Source organism: Mesoplodon bidens, assembly GCF_964165515.1.
Source record: "Mesoplodon bidens genome assembly, chromosome: 14".
Lineage (NCBI taxonomy): Eukaryota > Metazoa > Chordata > Mammalia > Artiodactyla > Ziphiidae > Mesoplodon > Mesoplodon bidens.
Window position 1 is genome coordinate 55,187,690 of NC_138170.1, and position 11,899 is coordinate 55,199,588.

Sequence of the window (11,899 nt, forward strand, 5' to 3'; positions counted from 1 at the left end):
CCCTGGTGGCGCAGCGGTTGAGAGTCCGCCTGTCGATGCAGGGGACACAGGTTCGTGCCCCAGTCTGGGAAGATCCCACGTGCCGCGGAGCGGCTGGGCCCGTGAGCCATGGCCGCTGAGCCTGCGTGTCCGGAACCTGTGCTCTGCAGCGGGAGAGGCCACAACAGTGAGAGGCCCGCATACAGCAAAAAAAAAAAAAAGAAAGCCTCTGAGAAAGAAAAGTGTGCATTACCACGTCGTGGGCAGTGGTGATGATGGCCAGGCCCAACCCTGCACAGAGGCAAAGCTGACCTGACTGGAGGCTGCCCAGGGCACCCTGGCGTGCCTGACATCCCACCGTTAGGACATGAGTCCTCTGGGTAAAGGCTTTGTATAGAAGAAGCCAGTGTGTGTTAAAATTTTAACCTCGTTAGTCCCTCCTGTCTTTTGTTAGGACATGGATGTGGAGGGCCAAGGACGGAGACGGGAACCACGGGAGCAGGGCCTGAACGCACACTGTGCCAGCTTCAGTGTTTGCATGGGGACCTCACTCCTTCATCACACGCTGCCCCCGCCCCCAAAGAGACACCAAAGACAAAACTGAGGACGAGAAAGGCAGCTCAGGAAAATGCGGCTTGGGAAGAGTCCTTGCCGTGAAACGTCCTTTTATTAATTGATTTTTTTTTCTTACAAAAATAAACATTTTAATGAACAAGAAGTACAAAAGCTTCTGGATATACAAACTCCAGGAGCGGGGAGAGGCTGCTTTTGGCTGCTTTGCGGCTTTCACTGAAAGCAAATGAGGCAGAAAGGCCCCGGCTCCACCCCCGCCCCAGGTCCTGGCTCAAACTGCTACCTGCCCCTCAACCCCATGACGTGGCTCAGACCTCGTGTGCTCCTCTGGCCCCGCTCCTGGGCTGGCCGGTCAGCGCCCCTGTCGGGCCCAGAGGCGGCCTCCCCAGGTACAGAATCACCCATCTCCTGGAGCATCCCTTCAAGTCTCCGGTCAGGAGCTTGGCTAAGAGAACACTCCGTGACTGATTGTCCCCACGCGACCCCCGCCGGGCCATGGCACATGCAGCAGCACCAGCAGCAGGGGCTCTGGCTACATTCTCGCGCTACGAACACAGTGATGGGGCTGCCCACAGAACTGTCCCAGTGAGGGGCAGACCCCCAGTGGGGAGACCATCCTGAGCCTCGCTGGCAGCCCAGAGGGTGAGGGGGGCAGTCAGCCCTCCATGATTCCTGCCCTGGAGCCAGCAGTCCCAGACCTAGACTGGTAAACTCACATTTTAACATGTGGCATTATTGCACGTTGTCCTGGTCACCTCGGTCTGTCGGGGATGTCAGCCTCGTCTGCAGGGGTGCCCAGGTGACATGCAGCGCTGCCAGTGCAAGTCACAGGCAAGCCCAGCGGGCAGGGATGGTCAGCTGAGCCCACAGACAGGTCAGCCAGAGGCCCTCACATATGTGGTCTTGCTGGGATCAGGGACCACGTGGCTCCATCCTGTCTTGAAAAAGACTAGTTGCCGACCTGGGGGCAGAGGTAAGAGGTAACAGGACTGGATGATTCTCTCCCTGGAGGCAGGGCCACTCTCCTTACAATGCAACTGCCCTGAGGACACTTGTCTTCTCAGCATCGCTGGCTTCTGATGGGGGACCGCTACCTGTCAATCTCTTCCGGGGAGTCCAGTCACCTCCCTCAGGATGTCCTTTCCCACTGGCTCACCTGTCCAAGTGGTCTGGTTGGTGACCACAAAGGCCTGGCACTGGGCATGGCTCTCACAGATGTCCACAGCCTCGGCCAGGTTGAACACTGAAAGGAGGCAGCTTCCGTGGTGGTAGGATGGCCAGCAGCGGTAGTCTTCCTGGGGGATGGTACTGCCTGGGAGGTGCTGGTACTCTGTGGGTTGGGGATGGAGCTCAGGTGAGAACTCTCTGTGCCCAGGGGTAAGGGCTGGGGTCGCTTTCTTTAAAGGGCTGTGAGCCACATTTCCTAGGTGAGGGCTGAAATCCAGCCCAGTCCTCCTAGCATGGAGATGAAGGCAGCTACCACTGTGAAACTGGGATGACCACTCAGGAAAGGCAAAGCTCACGTTTCCTTTTTGGGAGACACACGTCTCCCAAATATAAGGCCACACAACTGGTTCAGGCTACACATGACGGCGGGCACAGGCATGGGATAAGTGCACACACAGAGCTACTGGCTGACCAGGAAGGTTGCTGAACTCAGAACATTTTAGACATTTAAAGCCGGGCTTCTCAAACCTCAATGTGCATGTGAATCTACAGGGAATCTTGTTAAAATGCAGATTCTGATTCAGAAGGTCTGGGGTGGGGCTTGGGAACTGGCATTTCCAACCAACTTCTGGTGCTGCTGGTTGGCAGACCACACTTTTTGAGTGGCAAACGGTTTAGAGCTGCCCTTTGGTCCCATTTCCTCCTGGCCTTGGGGAGAGAGGCTAGGCCAGTTCCTCGGACAGGGGGTCAGTCATGGAGTTTTTGAAGTTCAGAGGCGTGCAAATGAATGTAAAACACAAAAAATTACCATTTGGGAATCCACAACTTGAGTATTTGGGGCAGAGGCTGGAGGAAGAATGTGAAATCTCCCCATTTCACAGAAAGAGCCCCCAGAGGCTCTGAAATCTCCTCAATCCAGAAGCTGCTTAGCCGCAGGCCTCCTGTTCCCACGAGTCTTTCCCGCTGCCTGGGGAGCCCCAGCTCTGGACTGATAATGCAGAAGCCCTGGGCCTCTGGCCACCCCGCCCCTCCTGCCTCCGTCTTTCTACCAGGGACTAGACCAAAGTCCAGGGCTGGCTGTGATTTATAGCCCCATAAACAGTGTCCTCAGGGACAGAGCCAGCCATTGTTCACCTCGTTAAACTTTATTTACAGGGCTAACGAGGGCTCCCCCACCCTTAAGACTGGCCAGAGCTCCTTGAATACAGAGGCTGCCCATCCCTCGCCCCCCTGCCAACCATGCTAAACCCCAGGGCCTCAGCGGGAGAGACCACAGCCCACAAGCCGTGGCTAGAGTTCTCTCTGCCCTGGAGCTTCTTAACTGGTTTCAGCGTGGAGCCCTTCTCCACCTCCAGCCACCCTCCCAGCCCCAGAAGGGCGAGGAAGGAAAGAGTAGCAAACCTATATTGTGTTCAAGCTGTGTAACAGGAAACCAGGTAACCGCTGTCACACATTTCACCTGCCACTTAATCCCCATAAGAATTCTGAGGCAGGTAATACTGAACCCAATTCACTGATGAGCAAAGTGAGGCTCAAGGTGTAAGTTAACTTGCTCATAGTCACGCAGTCAGTACACAGTGGGGTTTGCAGCCACCCAGAGAAGGGGTGTCAGTGCCCACCCCCCAGTTCAAGGCAGAATTACAGTTGTTCTAGCTCAGTCGAAGTGAAAGCTAAACAGCGGTCTCTGCAACACTCCACGTGAGTCTCAGAGGGAGGATGAGCCGCTTCCCTGACTAGGGGAATCACCCACACTCGCCTCACCTGTTCCCCACCTCCCCAGCCCCTGGATCCTTGCCGGGGCCACTCACCGGCTCTGCCGGCCTCTGTGGAGTTCTGCAGATACTGCCCGCTCCGGTACAGGTGCAGGACCTTCTCCAGCTGGGCCAGGGTCTCATCCACCCCCCAGGTGAGCTCTCCTGCAGAGTGCACGGTGCTGTAAGAGGGTACCCGGGCTCCTACTTCTCCCTGAGGTAGGCAGCCAGGTGCCTTTACCCCCTCCCTCTGGAGCCTGGGCCCTGATGACCGGAGGACTGGGCACTGGGTTTGCCACAGAATGCCACTTTGGGAAATGATGTTTCTGGACCACGTGCTGCCCTGGGTCATTCTTACACCCATGCTTGCTGGGGGTGGGAGAGGGTGACAGGAGGCAGGTGGGCTCTGGAGAGCTCACCTGTGGCGTTGACAATGCTGTCCAAGAGAGGCCGTAGTGAGGGTGGGGCACTATGGGGCAGGAGGTATGTGAAGAAAAACCTGGGGCAGAGAGAAATCAGGGGCTTAGTGCTTCAGCCTTTGGGGACATATCCTTCTTCTACCCCAACTTGGGACAGAACCCCAATCTGGCCAGGGAGCCTGCTCTGTCAGGCTAACCAACTGGGCCTATACCCCCAGAGTGTGCCAAGGAGTCTATTCAGACTCAGGGCTGGGGTCTGGGCACACGCTAAGGCCACAGGTAACTTCATACCAAACTGAAATCTGAGGTCTGTTTTCCCCACCCGTCCCAGGGACCTTCCCACCCCTCAGCCCCGCATTATCGCCCGGCTGACCCGTGTCAGAGAAGCCCCATGGCTTGGCCCTATGAGGAGCTTCCAGAGGTGAAGGGCCAGGGGAGGAAGGGGCAGGGCCTGTCCCACCAGCCCTAGGCTCTGAGTCTGACACTATTTTAAGAAGCCTCCAGCTGCCACCCCCCAACCCAGATTCTCCTTGGGGCTGACTATTTTTAGCCTCACGGTCAGGAGCCTGAATGTTCCCTTCTTAAAGGGGTGGAGGCCTTCCCCCGCCCCTGCTACTCCGCTTTGTCACGGCTGCGTCTCCCAGCCTGGCTGGCCTCCTGGACCCCGTGCTGGCTCCCTCCCTGCGAGCCCCCCCACCCCCACCCCGGGCTCACGCTCCCTCGCCGCTGGCCTTCCTGAGTGGGGATGGAGGTCACCTGTAGGCATTGTAGAGGTTGCGTTTCTCATTCATGGCCTCGCACCAGCCCTGGGCTGAGCAGGGCAAGGTGAAGTTCCTGGCTGGGAACTCGAGTGTGCAGTCAGCACTGCCTGTGCACGGTGTCTCCTCCACGCGGGCGTCATCCAGATCCGTCACCTTCAGTTCCCCATCCACCAGCACGAACTGTCGGGGGCGGAAGTCCAGCAGAGTGACCGAGCCCAGCGGGGAGTGGGCCAGGTGGTGGAGGAGGCGGCCCAGGCTCAGGCAGATCTGAGGGGCAAACACCAGGCTGCTCACGGCTTCTCTCCTGGGAGGGCGCCTTGGGGCTCCCTGCTTTGGTGCTCTGGACTGAGCTTGGGGGTTTGCCTTGCTCTTCAAGGCTCTGGAGCTCACTAAGGACTGAGGCCTGGGGCCTTACTGAGCAAGCCAGTGATTTTCTATTACCCCCGGTGGGCCTGACCCTGAGGGTAACATGGAATAAGTGGGAAATGGGCAGAGGGAAGTGTGGGCATAGTGCATACCCTCCCTGAAGTTGCATCTTCAGTGTGGTTTCTGTCCAGTGTATGCAAATAGAGGGAGGGTCAAGATGACCTTAAGCTCTTTTCTAGTCCTAGGACACTGGCCCTCCTGCAGCCAGGCTGAGAGTATGTGTGAGTGTGTGTGTGAGGGCAGCAGGAGCACAAAAACCTCAGGATCCTCTCTGCCTCGTTTCTTTTTTTTAACCCTTTGGCTGATGGCCGAGTCAGCTTTGCTCCATCCTTCCCCCCCTCTCCCTCAACTGAGGAGTTGAAGCTGCTCTGGAGGGCTGGCCTTCTAAGGGAGAACCATCCCAGCAAGGAGCCCAGGGCCCTGGCCCTCTTCCCTGCTCACTCGGAAGCGATCCTCCCAGGAAGTCTGCAGCAGCTGGATCATTTCCACAGGGGCGCCCAGCTCCGTGATGGTGGTCAGGGTGTCTGGGATGTCCTCGCTGTCCTGGTAGCAGTAGCCATAGAGCTGGAAGAGGCCCAGGCGGGTCATGAGGTCACAGGATGGGGGTGGGGACAAGGAAGGGCCGGGTTTTCACATGTCCCCCACCCTCCCATCCCTAGGTCTCTGCTTCAGCTCGGGCCAGAAGAGAATAGCTACATTGCCTGGGAAGCCTGCCCTCTGTCCCAGCAGCCAGAGTTCCTACTGATTCCATCAGTCCCTTACCTCTGGCCACTCAGGTAAATGGGCAGGTCTGGCCACCTTGTGTTAACCATGTGCCAGGCACTGTGCTAAATGTTTTACAAGCAAAACTCAATTCTTAGAATAACCTTAAAAGGGCATAGTAGGTACTATTAGTATCTCCAATTCACATGTGAGGAAACCAACTCAGAGAGGTTAAGTTACCTCCCCAAGGCCACACAGCTAAGAATTGCAGGAGCTAGGATTCAAATTTATGTTACTCTGATTCCACAGCCTTGTTCTTTCCACGAGTACCACTTGCTAATCGCCCAGCCAACAAATAGATATTATACCTCCTCCCCTGCTCTAATCCTTGTCTTTGCTTCATCATGTTCACTTTCTGGCACCTTCATTTTTCCTCTGCTCTGGTCTTTCTGGAGGAAAAGCAATCTCCCTTGGGATTGGTAACAAGTGGGGTGGGGTGGGGTCACCCGTATCAACTGGGGGAGTAGTAAGGGTGGTTCCTGAGGAAGGTCAGTTCTTTGAGGGCACGGTCACAAGGGCCGGCCCGCTCCATATGATCTGGGGGAGGGGCTTCGTACAGCTCAGCTGGCTAGGGGCTTCTGGGAAGCACAGCCTGACTCTGTCACTGACACCTAAACCAGCATCCACAGAGATCTCTGCTTCTCCCAGTCTCTCCCACCACGCTGCACATCAGCTAGGGATCAGCCGGTGCTCAAAACAACCAGCACCCTGTAGGGAGGAGGAACACAAAGGCCGAGTTGTCTGGGCCAGAGTGGGAAGAGGGGAGGGCTGCACGATGGGGGGTGCCGGTGGGGTGAGGCAGCGGGGGGAGCCAAGCCCCTGGGCTAGATGTCCCTGCACACCGTCACCCTTCACACCCTTCCCAGCTCCACTCCAGGTCCTTATATGCTCCCTTCCATCCCAGGAGTGCCCTTGCAGCTCCCCGTCCCTGCAGCCAGCTGCCTCAGTCCTGCTGGCACAAGGGAAGGCATGTCTCGGCGTCGCCGTCCGATCACTAGGGCTGCAGCTTGTTGGGGGGGGTCAGGGGGAAATGCCCGGGGCCCTCTTCTTCCCTCTCCCTCTACCCTCCCCACCCCACATCAGCCCAGGGAGACCCCAGACCCCAGTGGGGCAGAGGTAGGGGTGAGGTAAAAGGAGCAGCCCTGGAGCCTGGTTCTCATTTTCTTGCCCAGAGTCTGAGCCTTTGTGGGAAACTTCTGAAGGTTATTAAACACCCGGAGGTCGTTAAATGCGCTGTTAACGAGGTATTAATCAACACCCCTCAGGAAAAAATAAAAAGACACCATTAACTTACCCCCCACCCCAGGAAGCGTTAGGCTGAGCATTTCAGTCGCATCTTTTGTTCCTTTGGGAGAAGAAATATACTCTAGCAGGGCCAGAATCAGGGCCCAAGCAGGCCTGGGGCCCCATCTGAGGCCTGAGGCCCTGGGAACGACAGAGATGCAGGGGAGGGAAGACCCTTGTGCCCTTTGACCCTGGGCTATAGAGGCATCTATCACGTGGGGGAGTGTGGTGTGTGTGCGTGTGTGTGTGTGTGTGTGTGTGTGTGTGAGAGAGAGAGAGGTGGTTTGTGGAGGGGTCACAGGGATGGATGGAGAGATCTCGCCCAGGCAGTCCCTGGTCTGAGCAAGCTCTGGGAAGGGCCCAGTGGGACATGCTATCCTGGCCCTTTTCTATTAGAACCAGCACCAACTTCAGGGCTGCCAGAGAGGCAGAGGGGGCCTCGGGGAGCGGGAAACACTCTCTGGCTCCTCCCCGGTTCAGCAAATAGTCAAACAGTTTTGAAATTTTAAACGATTAAGAGGTATTAAAACAACATTATTTGTAGTTCCCTGCACACCAGAACTGGAGCCTCCTGAGCAGGAAGACCCCCAGGCAGGCTTACCTGGAGCAGAGGTGGCATTGCTGAAGAAGCCAGAGGGACACTGGCCTGGGGGTTGGGGGACGAATGTAGGAGACCCAACACCAAAGCAGTCCCTAAATTCACACTGAGGTACCTCTACCTCCCCGTAAGGGTAGCTTTCCACCTCTCCCCTGACAGAAAGGACCTGGCACCCTCTCCATCTTGTAACACTTCTGTCCTAGGGCAACTAACCCCAGTCTCTGACCCTGTAAGAGTAACACAGCCAACCCAGTCTCGGTCTAGAGAGGGAATGAGTGAAAACTATTCAGTTGTAATATTTTTTTTCCTTTGGCACCTTCAGCATTGGGCTGGGGGCCTGACATATGCGTGAGGGTGGTTAGCTGGATGTTCGTCTTGAAGTTTGGGTGGGGTAAGAGAGGGCGGGAGAAGTTCCTTAAGAGACAGGAAAGCGCATCAAACCTCAAATCCCTCGTAAGGGAGGGGGGTGGGGTCTTGAGTCAATTAACTAACACTTAATATCCTGCTAACACACTCAAGACCTTCTCCCCTGCCTCAGAATCTGGCCTACACCCCAGGTTTCCAAAAGGTTCCCAGGAGCTCCTGGGAAGCAAAGAGAACAAGATCCTAGCAGTTAGAGGGGCCACGTGACCAACTGCTCACTCCCTGTAGCTCCAGTGTCAGCCGTGCAACAGTTGGCTGACACTGGAGCGTAACCACCCATAACTGTTGGCTTTGCCTGACCTTCTGCAACCAGTTCAGGGCCCAGGACCCAGTCAACGAGTGTCTGACCAGGGCTGGAGTAGCCCGGGGAGACTGGGAGCCAGCAGTAGTATAAACAGCTCTCTGGCTTCTCTCTCCTATTCTGCCATGCCCACCCAGATCTGGGGTCCATCTCACTCCTGAGGAAAGGAGGGAGGGATTCCTGGGTTTCTGACCAGTTCTGCCGGGTGCAGAAAGGTTAATCTGAGTGGGCTAGGAGGTGGAAGGTGCGGGCAATGTTCCTCAGCTGGGGAGTCTGAACAAACCCTATGTTCACCGGGCCAAAAGCAGTCAGGGATTCCCCTCTCAGTCTGCTCAGACATGTGCTAAGGGAACGGTTCGTCTAATCCTAGGGCTGACTCAAGGACCGAGGAGAACTGGGGGAGAGGAGGAAGCGGGTGTGTTAGGGGAGTGCTGGGACTGTGAGAGGCCCACTCTCTTAGTCTAGCCTGGAGGGGACAAGGTGGGGTCTCATCTTTCCCCTCTGTCCCCCAGTGAACGGGAGAGACAGAGTCCCATTTAGTAGGAACCTGGGCATCTGGTCTTCTCAATCTTCCAGCCTCTTGGCCACATTTGCTCAGATAATGTGACATGCAGACCCTCAGGTCCTCAGCCTGTCCCCCGAGCATTGAGCTAGGACCCTGAGGCTTCCTCAATACTTCCAAAGCCTACTTTGAGGCCAGGGTCTCTTCTGGGAAGGGCCATGCATTTTCTGGCCTACTATCCAATCCCCTCCAGTCCTTTCAGCAGCTTCTGGGTGGGGTACGGGATATTCTCTGGGAATCAAGCCTGGTCTTTTTCTAGCTCTTCCCAACCCCACTGCAGTCCCACCCCAACTTCAAAGCCAGACAAGTCACTATCTGGAAGTTGAGACAAGTGGGGTTCATATTCTATCAAGAAAGGGGACCCTATCACTGCAGTTGGGACCCTGACTCAGGGATGACCTCTGTTCATTGTTTTGGCTGGGGTCCCTTCCCTGGTGCTCAACACCCCAGTTCCAGCCAGAAGCAGGGTCCTAAGCCCGAATGGACCCCCACCCCCACCCCGAGTTTGGGGACCCTCTGTCCTGTCTTCAAGAGATACAGCTTGGAAGCTGAGAAACCCGGGAGTCTCTCCGTAACGGGACGCCCACCCAGGCAGGGTGGTGTAATGGGAAGCTGCCATGGTCCGGGTTCTGCCCCTAGGTTAACCTGGGCAGTCATCGGGGCTCCGCTTCTTTATCTGTAAGACCAAGGCTTCTCTTCCAGCCTGAGCGGTCGGGCACGGGCACGTCCAGCCAGCACCCTTATCCCTGCACCCGCCCCCTCGTACCTGCAGCACGTTGGGGTGCCGCAGCCGCTCCAGCAGCACCATCTCCTTGAGCAGCTTGTGGGCCGCCAGCCGATAGCAGCCCCTCCGCGCCCCGAACTCGCGCACACAGCTGCCCAGATCGTGGCCGCTGAAGTCCACCGCCTTGAGCGCCACCGCGACGCCGCCGGGCAGGCGGACCCTGTACACGGCCTTGGTGTAGCCGGAGCCCACGTACTGTGCGCCGGTCACGTTGCGGAGCGCGGCGCAGCCCAGGCGCGGGCCCGGGCCGGAGGAGCCCGGGCCGGGGGAGCCCGGGCCAGGAGCCGGGGGCCAGCCCGGAGCGCCGTCGGGCAGGGGCCGGGCCCGCGGTGGGCGGGGACGCTGCAGGCCCGGGCCGCCCGGAGCTAGGTCCATCAGGCGTCGCCGCTCCGGCCGGCCGGCCCCGGGACCGGGGCCCCCGCGGGAATAGCGCTGCACCTCCTCGTAGCGCGCTCGGATCTGCCGGGCCAGCTCCCCGCGGCCCCCGCGACGGCCCGGGCCCGGGTCTGGCGAGGGCCCGGGGGACTGGCCTGGCCGCGGAGGCTCCGAGCCCGGTGCGAAGAGCACGTTGAGGACCGAGCCCAGCAGGAAGGAGGCGCAGAAACCCGCGGCCACCGCGGCCCGCCGGCGCCGCATCGCTCCCCTCCCCCCGGCCGGCCGGCCCCGCGCGGCTCCCTGGCCGCGGCCCCGGGAGGCTCAGGCTCCGAAGCGTCTACGCTCTACGCCGCGCGGGTCCCCTGCCCAGCCCGCGCGCATGGCCCCGGCGGCCCCGACCCCGGCCCCTCGCGGGCTGCACATCGGCCTGACACTTGCCTCCCTCCCGCCCTGCCCCCGCCGCTTATAAGGCCCGGAGCCGCCCCCGCCCCCGCCCCCGCCCCCTCCGCCTCCGCCTCCCAGCTCCCGGCCAGAGCCCGTCCTCGGCGCCGCCCCCTTCGGCTGCCCGGCCCGGCCTTCCCCGCTGACTGACAGCGGGACCTCCTCCCGCGGCCGTCCGGGCCTGGGAAGCGGCGCGGAGGCGGCTCCGGCCCTGCCCAGCCCGCGGCCCCCGAGCTCGGGCCGGCGAGAAAGGGAGGGGGCGGCAGCGGGCCCGAGACGCGCGGGGGCTCAGGCCCAGCGCAAGGGCGGTTAATGGGGTCGGGGCGGCCGGATAACGGGACCGGGAGGCGGCTAACGGAGCCGGCCGGGCAGGGTGGGGGGAAGATGAAGGGGCGAGGCCAGCGGGTAACGGGTTCTGGAGAGGACGAGCAGCTGGGTCCGGGGTGCTGAGGACCCGCGTGGTCCCAGAGCTCCCTCCCGGGGGCCCGGGGCCTTGGGGCGGGCTGGGCGCAGGGCAGGAGCGTGGGTCCCGCCTCCCGCGAGTGGGACTGCGGGTGGCGGCTCCTGGCTCAGTCCCGGATTCGGGGGCGGGGGATGGGGAGGCGGCGCTGAGGGAGGGGCTGGCACCTGCGAGCGCGGGTGGGACGGGAAGTCTGGGATCAGAAGAAAAATCTTGAGGTTTTCGGAGATGCCCTCTTCAACCTCTTCTACCAAGTTTTCTGATTTTCTTTGTCCCCGAAGCCCCAGATGGAACCCCTGCCTCGGGATCCCCGCAGTCAGACGCGGTTAGCAGCGGATCACGAACCATATTCGTGCTAGTAATTTACAAAGAGTGACTTTGTACCCACGGACGTGCGTGGTCCAGATTGTCTCTGGAGTGTGTGCATTGGTGTATCTGAAGGGGCTACTGTGTCCGAGGAAGGGAGTGTATACCGCGTGTGTAAGTAGGTGCTGACTCCACCAGAACTTCTGGCCCCTCCTCCTCCCTCCCTGATTGCATCATTAGTGCTAATTGAGGAGCTTTCACACGCCAGTGCATTAGTTGTTTGGAGTGAGCTCCCCCCTCCTGGGAGAGATAAGCCGCTGCCCCTCCCCCTCCCAGCCCTCCACTTCCCCACCGCCCAGGAACTGTCCACCTAGATCCTCCCACCTTCCTGGGCACCTTCCTGCCTCCTGGTCCTCTACTGGTTAATCTCTTGCCGCCCCGCAGTGTCAGAGATCGGCTGGAGAGGAGTCAGGGAGGAGGTGGAGGGCTTAGAAAATCTTTCCTCCAGGAGGCTGAAGAGGTTCTGG

General features: G+C 59.2%; 1 protein-coding gene across 4 annotated transcripts; it reads right to left on the reverse strand.

The window, feature by feature from the left end:
* Window positions 1-599: 599 nt before the first annotated feature.
* Window positions 600-10,597, reverse strand: PKDCC (protein kinase domain containing, cytoplasmic). 4 transcript variants are annotated; one of them, XM_081255073.1, is made up of 7 exons: window positions 9,773-10,597; window positions 5,518-5,640; window positions 4,646-4,830; window positions 3,890-3,969; window positions 3,528-3,635; window positions 1,709-1,882; window positions 600-1,513 (listed from the first exon to the last, which is right to left on the reverse strand). In XM_081255073.1, the coding sequence occupies exons 1-7, from the start codon at window positions 10,424-10,426 to the stop codon at window positions 1,428-1,430; spliced, it is 1,410 nt and encodes a 469-aa protein (XP_081111199.1). In that variant the 5' UTR covers window positions 10,427-10,597; the 3' UTR covers window positions 600-1,427. The 4 variants fall into 4 exon arrangements, with proteins under 4 accessions (XP_081111199.1, XP_081111196.1, XP_081111198.1 ...); XM_081255070.1 differs by having other exon boundaries at window positions 4,646-4,917; XM_081255072.1 differs by having other exon boundaries at window positions 3,528-3,652; window positions 4,646-4,917.
* Window positions 10,598-11,899: the final 1,302 nt, after the last annotated feature.

Coding starts and splice junctions, on each gene's coding strand:
- PKDCC (XM_081255070.1), bottom strand. CDS start 10,426: ATGCGGCGCCGGCGGGCCGCGGTGGCCGCGGGTTTCTGCGCCTCCTTC. Junction 3,636..3,889: donor CAGCATTGTCAACGCCACAG/GTGAGCTCTCCA, acceptor TGCACTCTGCAG/GAGAGCTCACCTGGGGGGTG. Junction 1,514..1,708: donor CAACCAGACCACTTGGACAG/GTGAGCCAGTGG, acceptor CTCTGCCCCCAG/GTCGGCAACTAGTCTTTTTC.